The sequence below is a fragment of the Chionomys nivalis genome, chromosome 11 (genome assembly GCF_950005125.1).
Source record: "Chionomys nivalis chromosome 11, mChiNiv1.1, whole genome shotgun sequence".
Lineage (NCBI taxonomy): Eukaryota > Metazoa > Chordata > Mammalia > Rodentia > Cricetidae > Chionomys > Chionomys nivalis.
In genome coordinates this window covers 39,578,389-39,599,820 of record NC_080096.1, presented here as the reverse complement: position 1 = coordinate 39,599,820, position 21,432 = coordinate 39,578,389, and the positions used below count along the sequence as shown (strand labels likewise).

General features: G+C 43.2%; 1 protein-coding gene across 1 annotated transcript in view; it reads right to left on the bottom strand.

The window, feature by feature from the left end:
• The window catches only part of Scp2 (sterol carrier protein 2), a 78,666-nt gene extending 71,342 nt beyond the window's left edge, over nucleotides 1-7,324 (bottom strand). Inside the window, exons 1-2 of the mRNA XM_057783891.1 lie at nucleotides 7,151-7,324; nucleotides 893-950 (exon numbers count right to left, since the gene is read on the bottom strand). Coding sequence (XP_057639874.1) covers nucleotides 893-950; nucleotides 7,151-7,219 — 127 coding nt within the window. The 5' untranslated portion in view covers nucleotides 7,220-7,324. The remainder of the gene's footprint in view (nucleotides 1-892; nucleotides 951-7,150) is intronic.
• Nucleotides 7,325-21,432: the final 14,108 nt, after the last annotated feature.

Here is a 21,432-nt window from a genome sequence, read left to right as displayed (position 1 = left end):
GGAAGGATTTGGAGATATGACCATGCCTGAGGAGGTGTGTCACTAGGGGCGGGCTCTGAGGCTTCAAAAGCCCAGCTAGCTCTCTTCCTGCCTGCTGTCTGGGGATCAGGATGAAGGTTCTCAGATGCTGCGCCAGAGCCTGTCTGCTGCCATGCTCCCCACTATGATGGTGGTGGACTCACCCTCCGAAACTGCAAGCAAGTCCCCAATTAAATGTTCTCTTTTCTAAATTGCCTCAGTCATGGTATCTCTGCATAGTAAGAGAACAGAAACCGTTTGGCCCTACTTTCCTTTCCCCAGCTGCCTTTGGCATCTATCCTACCTGTTGTCTGTTGCTGTGACGAGAAGCATCTTCAGGAAGGACAGAGCTCATTTGGCTTGGACCTCATTTCATAGTCTACCACTGAGGGAAACCACTGCTGACTGGCTCCCTTTCTGTCTTGCTCACAAGCTCATGCGTAACTTACACAACCCTGGACCACTTGCCCAAGGAATGGTGTCACCCACAGTGGGCTGGGCCTTCCTACATCCGTTACTGGTCAATCCCCTACAGACATGCCCATGGGTCAATCTGACCTGGACAATCCCTCAGATGAGACTCCCTTTTCAGATGATTCTAGGTTGTGCCAAGCTGGCAAAGTTAAGTAGGACACCATCCCAACCCACAGCTTAATAGCACGGAAAAGTGTATGATGCCTTCTGCTTTAGCTATACGGTGGCTAAACATGTCAATGTATTTTTTCCTTCTCTGTCCACCACACCCACAGACAAGCTCCATGGAGTTCTTCCCCACAACTGTGTTTCTTTCTGTGCTTGCAAGGCTGTTCCACTCATGGAATAAGCACAGACCACACAATAAGCTATTCAGTGTTCGAAAATATTTTTCTGTTACCTGCTTCCTTTGCCATATCAGGATAATCCATTGAATTCTCACTTCCAGGCTTTATGAACTAGAATACAAAAGAAAGAATGACAAATAAAAACGGGTATAAAGTTTCGTTTTACAACAGTACCACAGAAATTCATTCAGTTATTCATTTAAAAAAAAAACTGCTATACTGGGCTAAGTGGATAGAGTAACCGGGTATGGTGGCCAAGGCCTGTAATCATAGCAGGAAGCTTGCTACACTCCCCCCCCCAAAAAAAAAAAACAGGGCCAGCAAGTGAAACATTTCCTGTACAAATCTGAGGATCTGAGGTTTAAGCCTCAGAATCAATCCAGCATGGAAGGAAAGAATGGAGTCCCAAACGTCATTCTCTGATCTTCACACATAGGGTTCTCTCTCTCTCTCTCTCTCTCTCTCTCTCTCTCTCTCTCTCTCTCTGTCTCTCTCTGTCTCTCTCTCTCTCTAGCATCCACATGTTCCTTTACTCTGAGCATTAAAACATCCAGTCCTTACCCTTAGGGAGCTTCCAATCTAATACAAAATAGGCAATAACACTAGCACCATTAAGTACTGAATAATTTGGCAAAGACCAAAGTAGGAGACAAAATAAGAAAGGCTTTCCATTTATTTATTTAGAGTGCAGAGAGGACAATTTAGAAGAAGCGGTTCTCTCCTCCACCATACACACTCAGGTCATTAGGCGTGGCGGCAAGCACCCGCTGAGCCATCGCACAGGCCTCACATTGCTGCTCTTCCTGTTGAAATCTGGCTTGCCAAGAGACAGAGTCATATCTGATACTTGCTCATATCTTCAGGTTAATCTCCAGTTTTACATTGCTTTGGTTGAGCAATATGAAATAAATCTGACCTGACACAGATAGACATTAGATAAATTTAAATATTCCTTTTTTCCATGTCTGTGTGCACTACGCATATGCACAGGTGTTGTGATCTAGCTGCCCTCACTCCCCCTGACAGCAGAACTTCCTTGTGGTCTGTAATTGACAAGGATGTTTGTGTTCTTTCTGGCTGGTGGTTTTCCACAGAAGCAGTAGAGGTATAAAAGGCTTTAGCTCGGGGGAAAAATAAAGGTTGCTGTTCTTCCACCTGAAAAGAAGCCTCCATGTCTCAATCCTGGCACCTCCCCCACCCCAGTCTCAGCTATCCAGGCTGCACTGGCGCGGCACACAGGCATGCATACACACACGTTCACATGAAGGCCCGAGGCTGGCATTGAGATTCGTTCTGCTGTGGTTGTCCATCTTAGTCATCGAGGCGGAATCATTCACTCAGACCCAGAGCTTTCAACCCGAATAATTCTGCATCAGCTTGCTCTGGGGATCCCATCTCTGCACTCCAATGCTGGAATTACAGCTTGGCCACCTACCTGGTATTTACATGGGTTCTAGCAATCTCAGTAGACAGAGTGCTTGCTTAGCAAGGAAAAAGTTCTGGGTTTGATGCCCCCAGCACTGTATAAAACATGTGTAGGGGCTAACAGGTGCAATCCTAGCATAGCACTCAGGAAGTGGAGGGAAGACGGTCAAGAATTGGAGAGTCATCTACTGCTACACAGGGCATTTGAGGGCAGCCTGAGACTACATGAGATCCTGTCTCAAAGTATAATAAAACTCAAAAAATTAGTAATTCTAGCTAGGTGTGATAGCTCATGCCTTCAGTCCCAGCACTCAGGAGCAAGAAGTAGGCAGATCTCTGTGAGTTCAAGGTCAGCCTGATCTACAAAATCAGTTATAGGACAGCCAGGGCCATGTAGAGTGACCTTGTCTCAAAAAACAAACAAAACAGTAATTCTGTAAGTTACACACTTCTTCCAAATTTGATATTATATAATTTCTTATCAGGATTCCCAATTTTCTCCTAGGAACTTGAATTTTATCATTGGTAATAACCACAACTAGATGACTGGTTCCTTTTATTTGCCAGTTTTAAAGAGAACAAACAGGTTCACTAATGTCCTACAAAGATCTGCTTTGAAGATATAGATGAATTATTTGGAGACAATAGCAATGGGCTTTAATCAATTAAAACCATTATTGTGTTTAAAGGTCAAATGGTTGGACTGGGGAAGTGGCTGGTAAAATGCTTGCCTTGCGTGTGAGAACACACTTAAAAATCCCCCGTGTAAGCTGGGCGGTGGTGGCGCATGCCTTTAATCCCAGCACTTGGGAGGCAGAGGCAGGCGGATCTCTGTGAGTTCGAGATCAGCCTGGTCTACAAGAGCTAGTTCCAGGACAGGCTCCAAAACCACAGAGAAACCCTGTCTCAAAAAACCAAAAAAAAAAAAAAAAAAATCCCCCGTGTAGTCTGCCTACCTACGATTCCATCCCTAAGGTAAGCAGAGACAGATCACAGGGCCTCCCTGGGCAGCCACCAACCTACCTAGGAAGTCATAGACAAAGGAGAAGCTCCATCACGAACCTGAGGCATACCCCTGAGGTCCTCTAGCCTCTCTCTTTCTCTTTCTTTCTCTCTCTTTCTCTCTCTTTCTCTCTCTCTCTCTCACGCGCGCGCGAGCTCTCTCTCTCTCGCGCGCACGCACACACACACACACACACAAAGTTCAAAGTTCAAACTGTCCCAGCTTTGGTCACTGAGAACTTTTTCAAGTTGGCACCTGACTCTTGACATAACCCAAGTGGGCCCTGATTTCTTCACAATTATGACAAAATTCTCCAAACCTATCTCAATCATTTCTTACCTCACCTAGATTTTGCAATTCCTCCAGTCAACCAGACCTCTTAACAGAAAAGATATCTCAAGGGCTAGGGTACTGGAGGGAAAATTCACTTGGCAGAGTATCTAACATGCATGAAGCCCTGGGTTCCATCTCCAGGACCACATAAACAGAACACAACAACACACGCCTGTAATCTGGATATTCAGGAGGTAGAGGCAGGAAGGTTAGAAGTTCAAAGTCATCCTCAGCTACATAGTTTGAGGCCTGAATGGGATAAATAAGATACTTTCTCTGGAAAAAATAAAAGATATTTCAAGACCTCAGTCTTCACATCAAGAATACAACTGATATGGTTACTGTTTCTAAAGTATCTTGGAGAGACAAAACTAAGAGCATTTTTAAAAAAAGAAAAATCTCATATACTCACATTAATACTTCCCACTCAACTGTAGTATTTCAGTGTGTTTTATCTGTTGGTTTGTTTGTTTGCTGTTGGGTTGTTTTTTTTTTTTTGAGACAAGATTTTTTTATGTAGTGCAGGCCATCTTCAAACTTCCTATTTTCAAAACCTAAGATCTTGTCTCAGTGTTAAAGCATTTTCCTGGCATGCTCAAGGCACTGGGTACCAACAACTAATTTACAAAAAGTATGAACAGGGCTGGCAAGCTGGTTCAGTAGGTCACACAAGTCTGGTGACCTAGGCTTCCCACAACCCACAAAAAGATGGAAGGGCAAAGTCAACTCCGTAAAGTTGTCATCTGAGTGCGCTCTCTCTCTCTCTCTCCTCTCTCTCTCCCTCTCTCTCTCTCTCTCTCTCTCTCTCTCTCTCTCTCTCACACACACACACACACACACACACACACTTTTTTAAGTTTAAAAGAAGCTTTCTGAGCATGAGTAGAGTTTATCATCTACTGAGTTTCACCAGAACACAACGTCATAGCAAGCTGACTTTTCCCTAAAGTCATTTCAAATAACTCCCCGACCCATGGCAGGACATTTGTATAGAAACGTATGTATGGATGTGTTTGTATGTTTGCATGTGTTTTCTAAGAACAAAGCTAGGAAGACCACACCACATGGAGGATCTTTGTGGTAGTTGGGGTTTGTTTGGTTTTGAGATAATTCTGTTGCCACCTACAGAACGCTAGGACTATAGGGGTATGTCACCAAACTGGCTTCTGTCCTCTTTTAATCTTCTAATATTTTCTGGCATCTCTCCTTATAATTTCTGCTCCAATGCATATTGTTACTCACTGACTTAATCATATTTGGGGAAGAAAAAGAGATAACTTCATGCCTTCAATCTTCCATGCTTAGCTAAAAATTCCAAGTTATCCTTATTTTCTCTCTTTCTTCATCTTTTTTATGTGTTTTTTTTAAACTGCCTTCATTTTGTTAGTGTGTGTGTGCGCGCAAGTGTGTGTGTGTGTGTGTGTATGTGTAGGGCCCACTCACTCTCCAGTACACATGGGGAGGTCAGAGGTCTTAAAAGGAGTCAGCACTCTCCTTGTAGTACATGAGGACCAGGGACCAAACTTGCTGTCAAGCTTGATGGAATGGACTTTCACCCAGTGACCCTCTTGCTAGGCCTTAGTCTTTGTTTAAGATAAGGTTTTATGTAATCCAGGTTACTGAACTTGCTATGAAAGTCGAGGATGACCCTGAACTTCTGATTCTCCTGTCTCCACCCCCGGAGTGCTGGAACTCTGGCGTGCACCACCATGCCTGGCTGATGCAAGGCTGGGGATGGAACCAGGGTCCTGCATGTTGGGCAAGTACTCTACCAAGAAAGTTAGATCCCCAGCCCAAACTTGCTTTTCCCCCCTCATCTTTGCTCACATCTAACACATAGCACCTGTACTGAACATATGCTTAAATGATGAAAACACCTTTTATTCCATTCCTCTTCCCCAAGGAATATTAATGTCTCTTTACCTCAACCTCTCAAATGGGGGGGGGGGAGGAATAAGCATATCTTATTTTTTCAGAAAATGTGCTTTTTTCTATACAGTCCCTATAAACAACCATTGGAAGACTTTAAAATGGGACATGCGAGCAGCGTGTGGTGGGGAACACCTGCGTCGCAGCACTGGGGAGGTTTGAGCAGCTGGATCAGAAGTTGGAAGCCAGCAAGGTCTATATGGTAAGATGCTGTCTTTCATTTTTTTTAAGCTAGAAAACACTTTAGAAAGTTTTTACTACCTACCTGTATCAGAAGCTCCCCCTCCAAGAAACAGTGGGATACTCTCTAAGCTTTATAAACTATCCATCAGCTTTTCTATTTGCATGCTTCGAGTGAGCTGCATGCTCTCAGCCTGCTACTAAGATAATACAAAGCTTGCCAGGAATGCTGGTGAACGACTTTAATCCCAGCACTCGGGAACAGAGACAGGTGGATCTCTATGAGTTTGAGGCCAGTCTGGTCTACAGAGCAAGTTCCAGGACAGTCAAAGCTACACAGAGAAATCCTGTCTTGGAGGTGGGGAGAAGATAATATAAAATTTAAGGCTGTTTTCTCACAGAAAAAAAAATCTCTCAAGGAACTCTTTCACAAAGTATATCCATCTAATATTGATCAACTAACAGTCATTGTCTTTAGGCACCAGGGATTATCATTGTGGGGGATACAGTAGCTAATAATCGTGGTACCCACCCTGTAGCGATACATTAGGAGAATATAGACATCTAAACAAAACAATTCAGTGCATCAAAGTAAATTAGAGCTAAGTTCAAGGTTCTGTGAGAAAGCCAAGATAATCAAGGGTTTACTAGAAGACAAGACCTGAACTGTCCCTTTAAGAGCTCAAAGAAGTTACCCAGGGGGTGTCAGCAGGCACAAGTAGTGCCACTAGGATGCAAAGCGGCAGAAGATTAAGACAGAAGCTGCGGGTAACTTGGCATTACTGGGGCACGGAGGGGAGTCAGGGTATTGAGAGAGGAGGCTATGGGCGCTTCTGGTCGCCTTCGTATCAGAGAAACAGCACTATGGTCAGAGGATGGAGGGAACCTGCGCCTGCGTTAAGACTGCCTGCAGCCGCACCTGCTGTTATCTGAGAAGGGCAAGGGCACCTATGGCCACTACAGAGCTGGTGGCATTCACGATCTCTTCTTCCTGTCGTTCAGCCCTGGCCTCTGTCCAAGCTCCAAATGTTTTTCTGTCGTTTTGGTTTGTTTGATGAAACAAGGTCTTGCTACATAATCCTCTATGACCTCGAACTTGTAGCAGTTCTGGCGGCTCCGAAAGCTCACAGTACACACAGATGTGAGCCACCCGGGATTTAGAATTAATTGGGATTTAGAATCTAAGGAAGTGTGAGGTCTGGGCTGTCTTGGGGGCTCCTTCATAGGCTCGGCAGCGAGAAAGGGGGAAATAGGAAGGCGAAGAAAAAAATAGCTAAGAGAACAAACCCGAGACATTTCGACCCTAGGAGCAACACCATCAACTCCCAAGTGGCCTCTCTGAAGCCCACGCGACTCTAGGAGGGATGGGACAGCAGTGCGGACAGTGGCCGTGAAGCGGCCACGCTTCCCTGTCACCTCGGGGCCTCACAGCTTCGTTTACCTTGGTCATGCCAACGCCGACCACGAACACCCGGCGCAGGCGCGGGGACTTCAACGCGGCAGAAGGCATGGTTCCAGCAGCGGACGCAGAGGAAAGCGCGACAGGAGCCGTCTCCCGCACACCGAAGCCTGCGCTGAACCGGGGCGCTTTGAGGACCCGGTACCCAGCCCTAGGCGTCGGGGGCGGGGCCTCGGCGTCGGGGGCGGGGCCGGGTGATGTGGGCCGGGGATCGGGCGGAGGGAGCGTGTAGAGCGTCTGCGCACGCGCGGCGGTTCTAGCGGCGAGCCCTTCAAAGGGCCCTTGATTGATTGTTCTAGATCCAAGCAAAGTTTCTCAAGCTGGAGGGCAAAAATCCTATAGCCTGGCATCTGCGCCACTCCGTGTTTGTTTCTGTGCTTCCGCCCTTTACCCTGAGAGAGGAAAGACCTGAAATGGGAGGGCTAGCCATGGAGGAAATTCGGAAGCCTGAGAATTCTTTGGAGTGTTAGAAACGTTCTGTATCTATTAGAGAGGATAGTTTCGACAATCAGTCTGTGAGCTACAGCACGATGTACACTAATAAAGTCAGAATTCTACATGTGGATCCTTGTTTTTAAAAGTTAAGTCAGAAGGCAGAGGCAGGTGGATCTCTGAGTTGGAGGCCAGCCTGGTCTACAGAGCGAGTTCCAGGACAGGCTCCAAAGCTACACAGAGAAATCCTGTCTTGAAAAAACAAAAAAGAAGAAAGAGAGAGAGAGAGAGAGAGAGAGAGAGAGAGAGAGAGAGAGAGAAGAAGAAGGAGGAGGAGGAGGAGGAGGAGGAGGAGGAGGAGGAGGAGGAAGAAGAAGAAGAAGAAGAAGAAGAAGAAGAAGAAGAAGAAGAAGAAGAAGAAGAAGAAGAAGAAGAAGAAGAAAAGAAAGAAAGAAAGAAAGAAAGAAAGAAGAAAAGAAATGAAAAAAATTCTCTGATGGATGTACCTTAAACAAAGTCCAGCCTGGTCTATTTAGGAAGTCCCAAGCTACAAAGTGAGACCCTGTCTTTTAAAAAAAGAACAATTAACATGGCTCTCTCTCTCTTTTTTCTTTTTTCTTTCTCTCTCTATATGTATATAATATATATAATACACACATGTATGTATGTATATATGCATATATATATATATTTGGGGGGGTTGTTTGTTATTTTTGTTTCTAGAGACAAGATTTCTCTGTGTAGTATTGGCTCTCCTGGAATTCATTCTGTAGACCAGACTGGCATTGAACTCACAGAGATCCTCCTGCCTCTGCCTTCTGAGTGCTGGAAAATTAAAGACATATGCCACCACACAGCAACTATGTATATTGTTGTTAACACCCAGATCTCAGTCAGTTATGAGCATTTCCAATTGTTCAGACCATATCCAAATAAAGCAACTGCTTGCCTGTTGCTATTTCTGTGCTTTTTCTCAATTGTTCTGTCTATAAATATTGTCCATGTTCCAAAGCTGAGTTCTCTGAGCCTCTTCTGATTATGAATGATGCCTGGCTTATGAATCATTCCTTGTATAATGGTGCACACCTTTGAGCCAGCTCTTGAGAAACAGAGGCAGGTGGATCTCTGTGAGTTTGAGGCCATCCTGGTCTAAATAGTGAGTTCCAGAACAGCCAGAGCTATGTAGAGAGACCCTGCCTCGAAGAAAAAAAAGAGTCAAATATACTGTTCAGATTAACCGGTCTGAAGTTCTTTTAAGCACAGCCTGCCGGCTGGTATTCAAAGCGTCTGTATTGTCAGCTAGCCTACTTAACATATGTTTGTAACTCCAAAATCAGCACTTGAAGTGATAAACAATTTAAGTTTTCCAATGCCATATCCTCAGGTGAGGTGGGACTAGGGAACAATCTACCCTCTTAATCCAGGTCTCATACTGCAAACAACTGCGTGCCGTGGTCTTACTTGGTCCTTACCACACTCCCCTTTTTGACATTTCGATTCTTTTTGTTTGTTTGTTTGTTTGTTTTTGAGACAGGGTTTCTCTGTGGTTTTGGAGCCTGTCCTGGAACTAGCTCTTGTAGACCAGGCTGGTCTCGAACTCAAATCCCAAGTGCTGGGATTAAAGGCGTGCGCCACCACTGCCCAGCTGACATTTCGATTCTTGCGCTTTTGCTGGCGGTTCTGCTGCTCGATAACTGCCCCCACCCCCCGCCACACACGCACATACACAGTGCTGCCATTCTTTCTGCTGTTCCCACATCCAAAAAGGCCTGGTGATAAACCTTATGAGAAACAGATACATGTTAGCTAAACTTACTTCAGACGTGAGTTATAGTGCTATTGGCCTTGTTTGAATATTTTTTAAAAATCAGTAAATAATAATTATTTCATACACAAAACAAGGAATACCTTGTGTTGCTCGGTTGACATAACTGTGACCTGTGTTAATCCTGTGTTTCCTCTGGGAGCAGTGATTCATTGATCCACTGTTCAAATTGACTTCATATTATGCAACTGCCATGAAAACCAGAACTGAAAGCCAACTGTAACAGTTACCTGGGAAGCTGAGTCAAGACAATTGGTTGGGCCCAAGAATTGAAGCCAACCTATGCAACATAAAATACAGGAGAGAGAGACAGACAGAGAGATTTGACTGTGTGGACTGTGTGTGTTCATTTGTATAAAATTTCTGTGGTCCTGTCTAATTCTCAGGAGCAGTGGTAAGAGGTCCTCATAAATTTCCATGAAGAAAGCATCATTTGGCCATAACAATCTCTCTAGGACACCTCTTTTAATTGTTTCTAGACTGCTAGAATTGAAGGGTGGGTGTTTGGAGGTGGGGGAAGGCTCAGTGGTTAGGAGCCCTTGCTGTTCTTACAGAGGACCTGGGTTCTATTCTCAGCACCCCCAGGGACACTCACAGCTGAAGCTTAGTTCTATCCAGAAGTCTAGTTCTGCTGTATCTGATGCCCTCTCCTGACCTCCGTGGGAACTGGCATACACATGGTACACATACATACATGCAGCCAGAACACGCATACACATAAAATAAAATAAATCTTTCAGGATGGGTATGCATAAACTCAACTTAGCTATGAGAGGAGGGGAAACTGAGGACACTTGTTTCAGGTACAACAGAAAGTAGCCAGGTGGAATCAGAGCAAGGTAGCTGTTAAGGGAACATCAAAGACCAACCTTTGAGTTCTGATGCTGAACACCAAGCAGGCTCAGTAAGGACGGCTTCCACTGTTGCTGGGATCTCTGCAAGCGTCATGGTCATCAGTAAAAGGATCTGCATGAGGTAAGAAGGAAAACTCAACTTAGTCCCGGTTCATCTTCTCGAAATCTGACACCAGGCCAGGTTATTTTAGACATATTTAAGTGCAATATAATTTTGGAATCAAGTTTCCTAGTAATGATTATCTCAGTACCATGTGCACAAGCTTAAGACATGACTATATGGAAACTCTTTTTGTAAAGTACATGTGACCTTTACCATAAAGATGGGTTCTATAGCATAAAGGCTTAGGATAGTGGTTCTCAACCTGTGGGTCGCCACCCCTTTGACAAGCCTCTATCTCCAAAAATATTAACATTGCAATTCTATAACAGCACTAAAATTGCAGTTATGAAGTAGCAACAAAAATAATTTTATGGTGGGGGTCACCACAACCTGAGGAGCTGTGTTAAAGGATCACAGCTTTAGGAAGGCGTCTTCAGGATCTTAGACTCTCATCTCCAAGAGAATAGGAGATAGTTTATTCTAGAACCAAATTCCAGTGACCATAGCCCGGAAAACATGGAACTAACTTATCCCAGGTTCCACGTTCCCTTTGAAATTAGTCTCATGATATTTTACATAACAGAACAAAGTCATAAACCAAGTTTTGAGAACCAGCCAGCCCAAGCCTTTCGCAGACGCCCTGACAAAAGGACAATGGACCTAGTTCTGTGACCTTGTCCGGGGGCAGTCTTGGCAAGGTTGAGTCTAGGGTCAGGGCCTTGAAGAAATTAAGATGTCAGTTCCTGGGAGCTTGGCTTTTCCCTGAAGAGACTGAACCTATCAGTCCCAAGGCCACTGTGTGCTGTTCCCCGACACTGAGATACTCCGTGTTCCCCTTGTGCAACATCGCCTGCTTAGCTTTCTGCTTACCTTGGCCCATTTTTCCCCTACGAACTGTATTTAAGATGCTCTTCTTCTTACTAAATGTACTTGCTTGAGCCTGAGCCTGTGTAAGACTTCTTATCTCTGCTGTCCTCTTCATTTTCTCATTCCATAGTCATACCATGGTCACTCCATGGTCCCCATAGGACTTGACACTGAAGAATGACCTGCTGGCACAGGCCAATCAAGGCAAGTTTAAATTACATTGTTGGATACATCACAAGTGAGGTTACAAAAAGGTGGGGTAATATCTCCTATAGGCCTCAGATACCAGCTTTGGGTTTGGTTGAAGATAGGGGTCTGCTAGGTTAATAGGTTTCCAAAGGGTTTTGATGGAGGAAGGTCATTGGTTAAAAATAAAGAAACTGCTCGGCCCTCATAGGTTAGAACATAGGTGGGTGGAGTAAACAGAACAGAATGCTGGGAGGAAGAGGAAGTGAGCTCAGATGCCATTTCCTCTCCTCTCTGGGGCAGACACCATGCTCCCCTCTCCCGGGCAGACTCGATAGCTCTACTCTCTGAGGCAGATGCAATGAAGCAAGCTGCCAGGTCAGACATGCTGAATCTTTCCCGGTAAGACTGGTGCTACACAGATTATTAGAGATGGGTTGATCGGGATATGAGAATTAGCCAGTAAGGGCTACAGCTAATGGGCCAAGCAGTGTTCAAAAGAATACAGTTTATGTGTTGTTATTTCGGGGCATAAGCTAGCTAGGCGACCAGGAGCTGGGGCGGCAGGAACACAGCCCACAGCTTCCACTACAGGGTTTTATCTATTTTATCTATAAACGGACAAGGAATGGCTGTTTAGGAATAAAGCTAGCCCAAAACATGATAATTAGGCTCCAGCCCTGTGACAGCCCCCCAAGTCCCTGCACTCGTAATCAGTCAGTCTCAGCAGCACAGCCTCTTTCCAGGAACTCCTGTTTACAGGGGCAAAGATACAAGTTGTTAGATATATAATCAGTAATCTTTCTCCAAAGGTGCAGAACTCACAGTAGCGTTTCCCCAGACGTACAGAGCTCAATAGGACGGTCTTAAGATAGCATCAAAATTTGTATCCAAAACTTGCTCATCAGAGCTGGAGAAAGGGCTCAGCAGTTAAGATCACTTGTATTTGCAGAGGACCCTGATTCAATTCTCAGCACCAGCGTGGTGGTTCGTAAACATCCATAACTATAGTCCCAGGGAATTCAACATCCTCTTTGGACTCCGGCATGCCCCCTTTCACCTAACACACACCCTTTCTTGACCAAAGCCACACTGACTAATGCGGGATAGAAGTGAGTGGCTGCAGCTTAGTTGTTAAGGCCACTTTTATCCATGTGGAAAAACAGCTGCCTAGGGAAAGATGAAACGTCAGAGTGGTAGAGACAGCTCCATGATTAAAAGCACTGGCTGCTCTTCCAGAAGACCTGGGTTCAATTCCCAGCAACCTCGTGGCAGCTAACAGTTGTCTATAATTCCAGTTCAAGGGAATCTGCTCACTCCAGTCCCGAGGGATCCACATCCCACTCCGGCCTCCTCAGCCACTGCATACACATGGTGTGCAGACATACATACATGTAGGTAAACACTCATAATATAAAAAGAAATAAAAATCTCAAAAAATTTAAGTGGCTCTAATTCACATTTCCCTGATAGCTAAGAATATTAAACACAAAATGTTAATTGGCTGTTGACAGAGGTTTCTATCCTGCCCAGTCCCTCAGCTGTCCAGTCCCAAAGAAACACACTGAGGCCTACACTAATTATAAACTGATAGGCCTATTAGCTCAGGATTCTTATTAACTCTCACATCTTAAATTAGCCAATAATTCTTGACTGTGTTAGCCACATGGCTTGGTACCTTTTATCAGTGAGGCGTTCTCATCTTGCTTCCTCTGTGTCTGGTATCTTCTGTGATGACTGCAGACTCAGCCTTTCCTCTTCCCTGAATTCTCCTATTCTGGTCACCCCACTTATACTTCCTGCCTGGCTACTGGCCAATCAGCATTTTTTTAAGCAACACAAGCGACAAATTTTTACAGGATAGAAGACCATTGCCCCACAGCTCTCCCCCCATCATTTTTTTAAACAAAAACTCTGAATCTAATCTCCTTTGTTTAGCTTTTTTCCTGACCATTAACCATAACAACTTGTAACCAACACACTAAACAAAGACAAACATCTATAATCCATTTTTTTTTGGGGGGGGGGATGTAGGTGTAGTTTTCCAGGCTGGTTCCTGCTGATTGGGGGCACTGATAATCTTATGGGTACCTAAAGAAAATTTAGAATTATGATCAAGTCCTGCTGGAGCATTCTGTTAGACTTGATTATCTCAGCCAGCAGTCTTGAGTCTGGTCTGGATAGATGTAGAACTCAGAGGAAACTCCAACAGAGGTCCTCCGAAATGTTTGATCATTTGGACCATCCACTCCTATTGGAGATTCTTCAGGGGTTCTTCCTTGATCAAAACTGATTTTTCTTAACCCAGAATAATCCACAGCCTCTCATTTCCTGTGAAAACAAAAACATAACCTCTTCTCCAAAGTAACATCTTTTACTTAAATTTTGAATTCAAGGCATTTTTAAAATATATATGTTGTATTAATCCAGCAGCATTTGTAATCAAATGTCTTTTAGCAGCTGCTGTTTCTTCTTCAGCCATCAAACCATTTAAAGACAACACAATAACATACAGTATCCAGACTCTGTGTGGATTTTTCAACTTTAGGTGACTTTATTTAAAACTCTATTTCTTTTATTTTTACTTGTAATTTTTGTTTTTTTTTTGAGACTAGGTTTCTCTGTGTATCTTTGGCTGTCCTGGCGCTCACTCTGTAGACCAGGTTGTCTTTGAACTAACAGAGATCCACCTGCCTCTACCTTCCAAGTGTTGGGATTAAAGGTGTATGCCACCATACTCAACTTCTCTCCTTCTTACTTTTTTTTTTTATTTTAAGAACTTTATCTTTTTTCTTTTCTCTCCCAAGCCTACATATAATTTTTAAACACACTGTAAACCATTTATCAGTTTTCTTCATCTGAATCTATCTTTACTGTATAGCTCTCTTTTTCTGACCATATGAGTCTTTAATTTGCTAAACAATATGGCTAAAATGAAAACTGTAGTTTTGATGGCAGAACCCACCCCATTCCTTAGCTGTCTGAGAGTCTAGTTTCATAACAGAGGTACTGGCAGGAGCCATGTTTATTGCCACAACTCTGTGGAGTTTCAAGGTCCCTGCTATCACCAAAAAGCATCCTGTTGGCTATTCATGAACACCATTTAAGTGTTTGCTGGCAGGGCCTCTGAAAGCAGCTGCAAAGCTTTTGTAATTAAAGCTGAGTCAGGAAGCCTCTCCTAAATGAGATGTGTTTGCCTCTAGCAAATAGAGCCCAACTGATAAAATGCTGCTACCAAGAAGCCATGCTGAACTCTGCTCTCTCTCTCTCTCTCTCTCTCTCTCTCTCTCTCTCTCTCTCTCTCTCTCTCTTTGCCTAGAATTACTTCCCAAACTCTCTCAGGTTTTTAAGTGGATTTAGCTGTCCACGTTGTCGCCATTTGTTGACTGAAATTTTCTGCCCTGCCTGGTCCTACAGCCATTTAGTCCTAAAGACATGCAGAGGTCTATATTAATTAAAAACTGGTTGGCCTATTAGCTCAGGCTTCTTATTAACTCTTTCTTTTAATTTCTTAATTTATTTATGTTTTATGTATGTGCGTTCTGCATGCCAGAGAGGGCATCAGATCCTATTATAGATGGTTGTAGTCACCATGTGGGTGCTGGGAATTGAACTCAGGACCTCTGGAAGAGCAACCAGTGCTTTTAACCACTGAGCCTCCTTTCCCACCCCCAAAAGATTGTTTTTTGGTGTTTTCTTTTTCTTTTTTTTTTCCTCGTTTTTCAAGACAGGGTTTCTCTGTAGCTTTGGAGCTTGTCCTGGAACTAGCTCTGTAGACCAGGTTGGTCTCGAACTCTCAGAGATCCTCCTGCCTCTGCCTCCCCCATTAACTCTTACATCCTACATTAACCCATAATTCTTGTCTGTGTTAGCTACATAACTTGGTACATTTTATCAGTGAGGCATTCTCATTTTGCTTCCTCTCTGTCTGGGTGATGACTGCAGACTCAGCCTTTCCTCTTCCCAGAATTCTCCTCTTCTGGTTGCCCCACCTATACTTCCTGCCTGCCTACTGGCCAATCTGCATTTTATTAAAGCAAAACAAATGACAAATCTTTACAAGATAGAAGACCATTGTCCCACAGCAATTGACCATTTGTATTTTTTCTTTAGAGAACTCCATTCAGTTTCTTGACCCATTTTTTTTTAATTTAATTGTGTAAATGGAGACTGCATTTTAGTTTCCTGGTCACCCAGACCCAAATAATCTCATAGAAACTATATTAATTACAACATTATTCAGCCAGTGACTCAGGTATATTTCTAGCTAGCTCTTATATCTTAGATTAACCCATTTCTATTAATCTGTGTATTACCATGAGGCTTTGGATTACTGGTAAGGTTCTGACATCTTTCTCCTTCAGCATCTACATGTCATCTGTCTGACTCTGCCTTCGCTCTCCTGACATTCAGTTTAGTTTTCCCACCTACCTATACTCTGCCCTGCCATAGACCAAAGCAGTTTCTTTATTAACCAATGGTAATAAAACATATTCACAGCATACAGCGGTAAGTCCCACATCATCTCCCCTTTTCTGTCTAAATAAAAAGGAAGGTTTTAACTTTAACACAGTAAAAGTACATATATAACAAAATAAGTATCAAGCAAGAATTACAGTTACAATATTTCTTTTTTTTTTTTTTTTTTTTCGAGACAGGGTTTCTCTGTGGTTTTGGAGCCTGTCCTGGAACTAGCTCTTGTAGACCAGGCTGGTCTCGAACTCACAGAGATCCACCTGCCTCTGCCTCCCGAGTGCTGGGATTAAAGGCATGCGCCACCACCGCCCGACAGTTACAATATTTCTTTGTGAGTCTAAAGTTTCATATCTAATTTGTCTTTTATCATAACTAAGGAAAACTATAACTATCTGTCTTCAACTCCATCAAAGACCCCAGAAGGATATACTATTACCAAAATAAACAGGAAGAACATTGTAAGCAAATTTGAAAACTCTAGCCGGGCAGTGGTGGCACACGCCTTTAATCCCAGCACTTGGGAGGCAGAGGCAGGCGGATCTCTGTGAGTTTGACCAGGCTCCAAAACCACAGAGAAACCCTGTCTCAAAAAAGAAAAAAAAAATTGAAAACTCTAAAATTGACAGAGACATATTGCTCCTGGACAGTCACCCAAAGTTCCTCTGTAATGTTAGGACATCTATCTTTAGCCTACAGGCCCATAGTATCTGGCAGACTTTTCCATGAAGCAACAAATTTGAAAGACTGTTTTGCCTATATTGGCAGTTTGTTGGTCGCTTTCTTCTGTGTCCTGAAGAATGCCTGGCAGACTCTTTCATGAAATAGGAACCTTGAAAAACTGCCTCACCTTCTTTAGGCAAGTTCAGCAGTCATTTTTCTGTGGGTCCTGCATGTTCAGTTTATACAGCATACTGTCAAGCAGTTAAGGCAAGAACAGTTTCTTACCCAAATGGCTAGTCTCATCACATTGAAGATAAATTTCATAACAAGTTTCTTCATTGCCCATCAATCTCTCTGAAATATTTGGTGCTGCCAGAAGCAGATGTAGCTCTCTGTTGAGAAAAGTCAAGTTCTCAAAACATTTAAATGCTGTATTCTGTTGATCTTTGAAAGATTTAAAGAATATCTATCTAACTGAAATATATCTCGGTATAGCTAGGAAATCTAACTAACATGACTGTAAGTTTGACTACTATATATGACTAACTGTTAATCTGTATTTCTTAACTATAAATTACTTTTTTAAATGAGCTTTATAACATAATACCTTAAACAAAACTGACCTTAAATTTGTATCAATAGACCAAAATCATACTAATGCAAAGTATTCATTTCTATATCATATCCTCCATATTTATTTATATTTTAGAAATTGATGATGACCATTAATCATTTATAACCAATCCTTTTAAAATGAAAATAAGCATTTATAAACAATCATTTTAGGAACTTGGGGATAGATTTCTCCAAACTGTTTCCTGTTGTTTGGGAGAAGTATTTTTAGGGTTCATGGGTCTTTTGGGGGGTTCTTGTTCCTCAATTCACATTAGCCTGAAATCCACAGGTTCCCATACTCTTTGGAAACAAAAGCAGAATGTCTCTTTCAAAGTAGCATATCCTTAGACTCAAATTTTGAAGTCAAGATACCTTTAAAATATATATGTTGGTTTAGTTTAGCAACCCCCAGAATCAAATGACTCTCTGCAGTCAGGAAATTCAAAGAAAACAGAATAGTATAACATAATTCAGACTCTCTGTGTATGTCCATCTTTGCATGGACAAATATGCATATATTTTAATACTATATTTCTTTTTAAGCAGAAAAAAATAATAACAGCTTGAATTTTGCAGGAAAATGAATGGAACTAGAAAATATTATTTTGAGTGCGGTAACCCAGACACAGAAAGACAATTATCACATGTACTCACTCATAGGTAGTTTATAAACATAAAGCAAAGAAAGCCAGCCTACAAACCACCATCCCAGAGAACTTAGACAACAATGCAGACACTAACAGAGACTTACATATATATAATCTACATGGGAAGTAGAAAGTAGAAAAAGACAAAATCTCCTGAGTAAATTGGGAGCATGGGTACCTTGGGGAAGGATTAAATGGGGGAGAGGCAGGGAGGGGAGCAGAGAAAAATGTAGAGCTCAATAAATATCAATATTTTTGGTTGATACTTTTAAATCATTATATTAATTTTTTAATTAATTTTTAAATTTTTAAAAGAATTTTTAAATCATTATATTAATCTATGACTATTTTTAGTTTTTCTTTTCTCTTTCCCAAGTCTACACACATTTATCAAACATATTGTGGCCCGTTCAGAGGCCTTTTTTTAAATCTGAATTTGTCTTTATTGTGTGTCTGTGATCCTTTTCTGACCATGAGTGCTTTTGCCAAGCAGAATGGTTAGGACTAATGCTGTGGCATTGCCTTTTGGCTCCACCCTGTTCAACACGGTGGAAGTGTGTTCACTGCCAACTCTGAAAGTTATGTCCACTACCCCAGATCCAAGGACACAGAGGGTCTATGTCACCACCATTAAGAAACTTGTAGCATTCTTATCACAAACCCCATTTAAGTGTTCTGTAGTAGGACCTCCCAAAAGATCCAGAAATGTTCCTGCTGTTGAGATGGTGCAATGGAAAAACCCCAGACTCACATGGAGGACCTAGCAGGAGAGAAGGACATGGAAGCCACTTTGGCTGCTGCAAATTGACTGCCTCAAGATCTCATGCCCTGTTTGGATGGCAAATGAAGCATTTATCTAATTATTCTTTATCAATAAAAACTCAGAAGTCAGATATTGGGTAAGAATCTGAATGATCAAAGCAGCAATCAGTGACTTCCTTTCTCTATCCTTCCATTATCCAACAGAAGCAAGAACCTTTCTAAGCCCTTCCCTACTACTTCCTGTGTCTGTCTACAGTCCTAGGTCCTCTAAAACCTCTATGGCACCGGGCGGTGGTGGTGCACGCCTTTAATTCCAGCACTCAGGAGGCAGAGGCAGGCAGATCTTTGTGAGTTCGAGACCAGCCTGGTCTACAAGAGCTAGTTCCAGGACAGGCTCCAAAACCACAGAGAAACCCTGTCTCGAAAAACAAACAAACAAACAACAACAACAACAACAACAACAAAAACCAAAAAACAACAACAAAACTAAAAAACTAAAACCTCTATGGCAAATTCTGACCAGCTAGTGGTTAGCTCTGCATAGCCCTGGCTGGCCTGGAACTCACTCTGAAGACCAGGCTGGCCTCAAACTCAGAGATCCCCCTGCCTCTGTCTTCCAAGTTCTGGGATTAGATGCATACACCACCACTGTCTAGTGGAAGGCTTTATTAGGAGAAAATGCTACAACAATCATGCATGTACAGGCATCCAAGAGGCCAGCTCTGGGGCTAGAGTTACAGATGGTGTGTGTATGTTGGGTGTTCCATTCACATGGTCTGTGGGAAGAAACAAGGTCACTTTAGGGCAGTTTTTAGCCTTTGCAGCCATAGGGGAGTCAGCTTCTGGTGAACTGGCTGACTATAGCTTTGCAAAAGTTTTTTTTTAATATTTATTTATTTATTATGTATACAATATTCTGCCTGTGTATATGCCTGAAGGCCAGAAGAGGGCACCAGACCCCATTACAGATGGTTGTGAGCCACCATGTGGTTGCTAGGAATTGAACTCAGGACCTTTGGAAGAGCAGGTCTTAACCTCTGAGCCATTTCTCCAGCCCCGCAAAAGTTTTTTTTATGGTTATACAATTTACATCTTAGCAAGTCAATTTCCACATACCAAAGATGTTGCGGTCCAGCATAATCATTTTGCATACCAGAGTGGAGGTGTGGGAATGAAAAACACAACTCAACTTGACTTTATCGGGAGGGAGTTTTCAGGGACCCTTCATGAAATCCTGAATTCACATCCTGAAAATCACCCACACTTATTCTCCAAACAGTTTTTATATCAAAACGTAAACTGAGCAGGAAGTTCATTAGCATTTGCTTCCTAGGTAGCAGGGAGAACGACTGTGGTCAAGTCCACAACTATCTATGCTCATTTTGTCACATCTTCCTATTGTTGGACTCCAGCGTCCAAACACCGAGGAGGAGTCGCCCCCAGAGACCATCTCATACACCACAGCCGATGCAAAAGCATGAGGATTTTATTAATTCTGTCATGACAGGGTCCCTCAGCATTCGGGAAGCCGAGAGACCCCAAATAGATGGCACAGGCTACTTTTAAAGGGGCCACAGAAGCAAGGGGGTTTGTTCTTTGACTATTCTGGTTGGCTTATTCGAAAGGGCTATTACCAATAATTGACTGGAGAGCTGTTGCCAGATCAGGTGAGGTAAGAGGTCATTTTGACCCCATTTCCCAGGGGACTGAACCAAAACATATGTATATGGGTAATTGTTCAGGAACAGCTTGGTGTCTTTCTTGGAACCAGGGTAAACTACTGAGACTCAGGCCTCTATTGAGCTTATCATGGCTGAGTCCTACATTTCCTGCTTCACAAGTACCAATGACAGGACCCAACCATGGGTCCTGCTTGCCCATGGGTTTAAGGAGATAAGAACCATTAGCTAACAGATTTTTCCAGGGCAGTGGCCATCCTCCCAGACCCTGTAGCTCTGATCTTTGAGTACAACCAGATTGTAATTACAATCTTGAATGTCCTGTTTGGTTCTGTGGTTCTGCATAAAGAATCAAAGTGTGTTTTTACTGTAGGACCATTTTCATTAATAAATCCATGAATTGACAACTCTGGGCTTATTTTTCTGGTATATCAATGGGCACTATAGGTAGTCATTTTGTCCCCCATGCCAGGGAGTTCACCCTCGTCTCAGCATTTCAACCTATTCTGGGCAAGGAGCATGGGACGTGTTCCTTTCTGCAACTACTTCAAGCTGACACTGGGGTGTTGTCATCAGGGCCCAGGAAGGCTGAAAGGCTAGCCAAAGGAGGGAATTCAGGCAATGGGGCACTCATCAGAAGCGTCTGGTTCCCAGACTGTTGAAGAGACAGGGAGCATTCACATCAGCTGGACTGGTACACATCAGCTTTCAGCAAGTCCTGGGCTCGCGGTCATTCGGAGCAGGCTGTAGTCAGCCGCTGATGTGTCTGCCAGCCAGTATTTCCAAGAAGTGGTCTAGATCAAAGTCCATCTTGGTCAGTATTTAATATTTAGATAAAGCGTGCTTCAAATCTGGCTCAGAATGGTGGAATTGGGTTTTCTCTGGCGAATCTCAGGATTAGCAGTGTCTCAGCAAATGACCTAGACAATTCATGGCTGTCTGAAGCCAGGGCAGGAACTGAAGCCAAAGCTCACGGGGGTAGTGCTGCGTACCTGCCTGCTTGCTTGCTTGCTTGGTCTGCCTCCCTTCCTTTATTTTCTCCTCACCTACCCGTTGGGAATCTCTGCTCCAGTCTCACTCCTTCCTTTCCAGACCCCACCCCTCAGAAAGCCTGCCAAGGGTAAGCTCCTCCCCCAGAGCTGCTTAAGACCACATCTA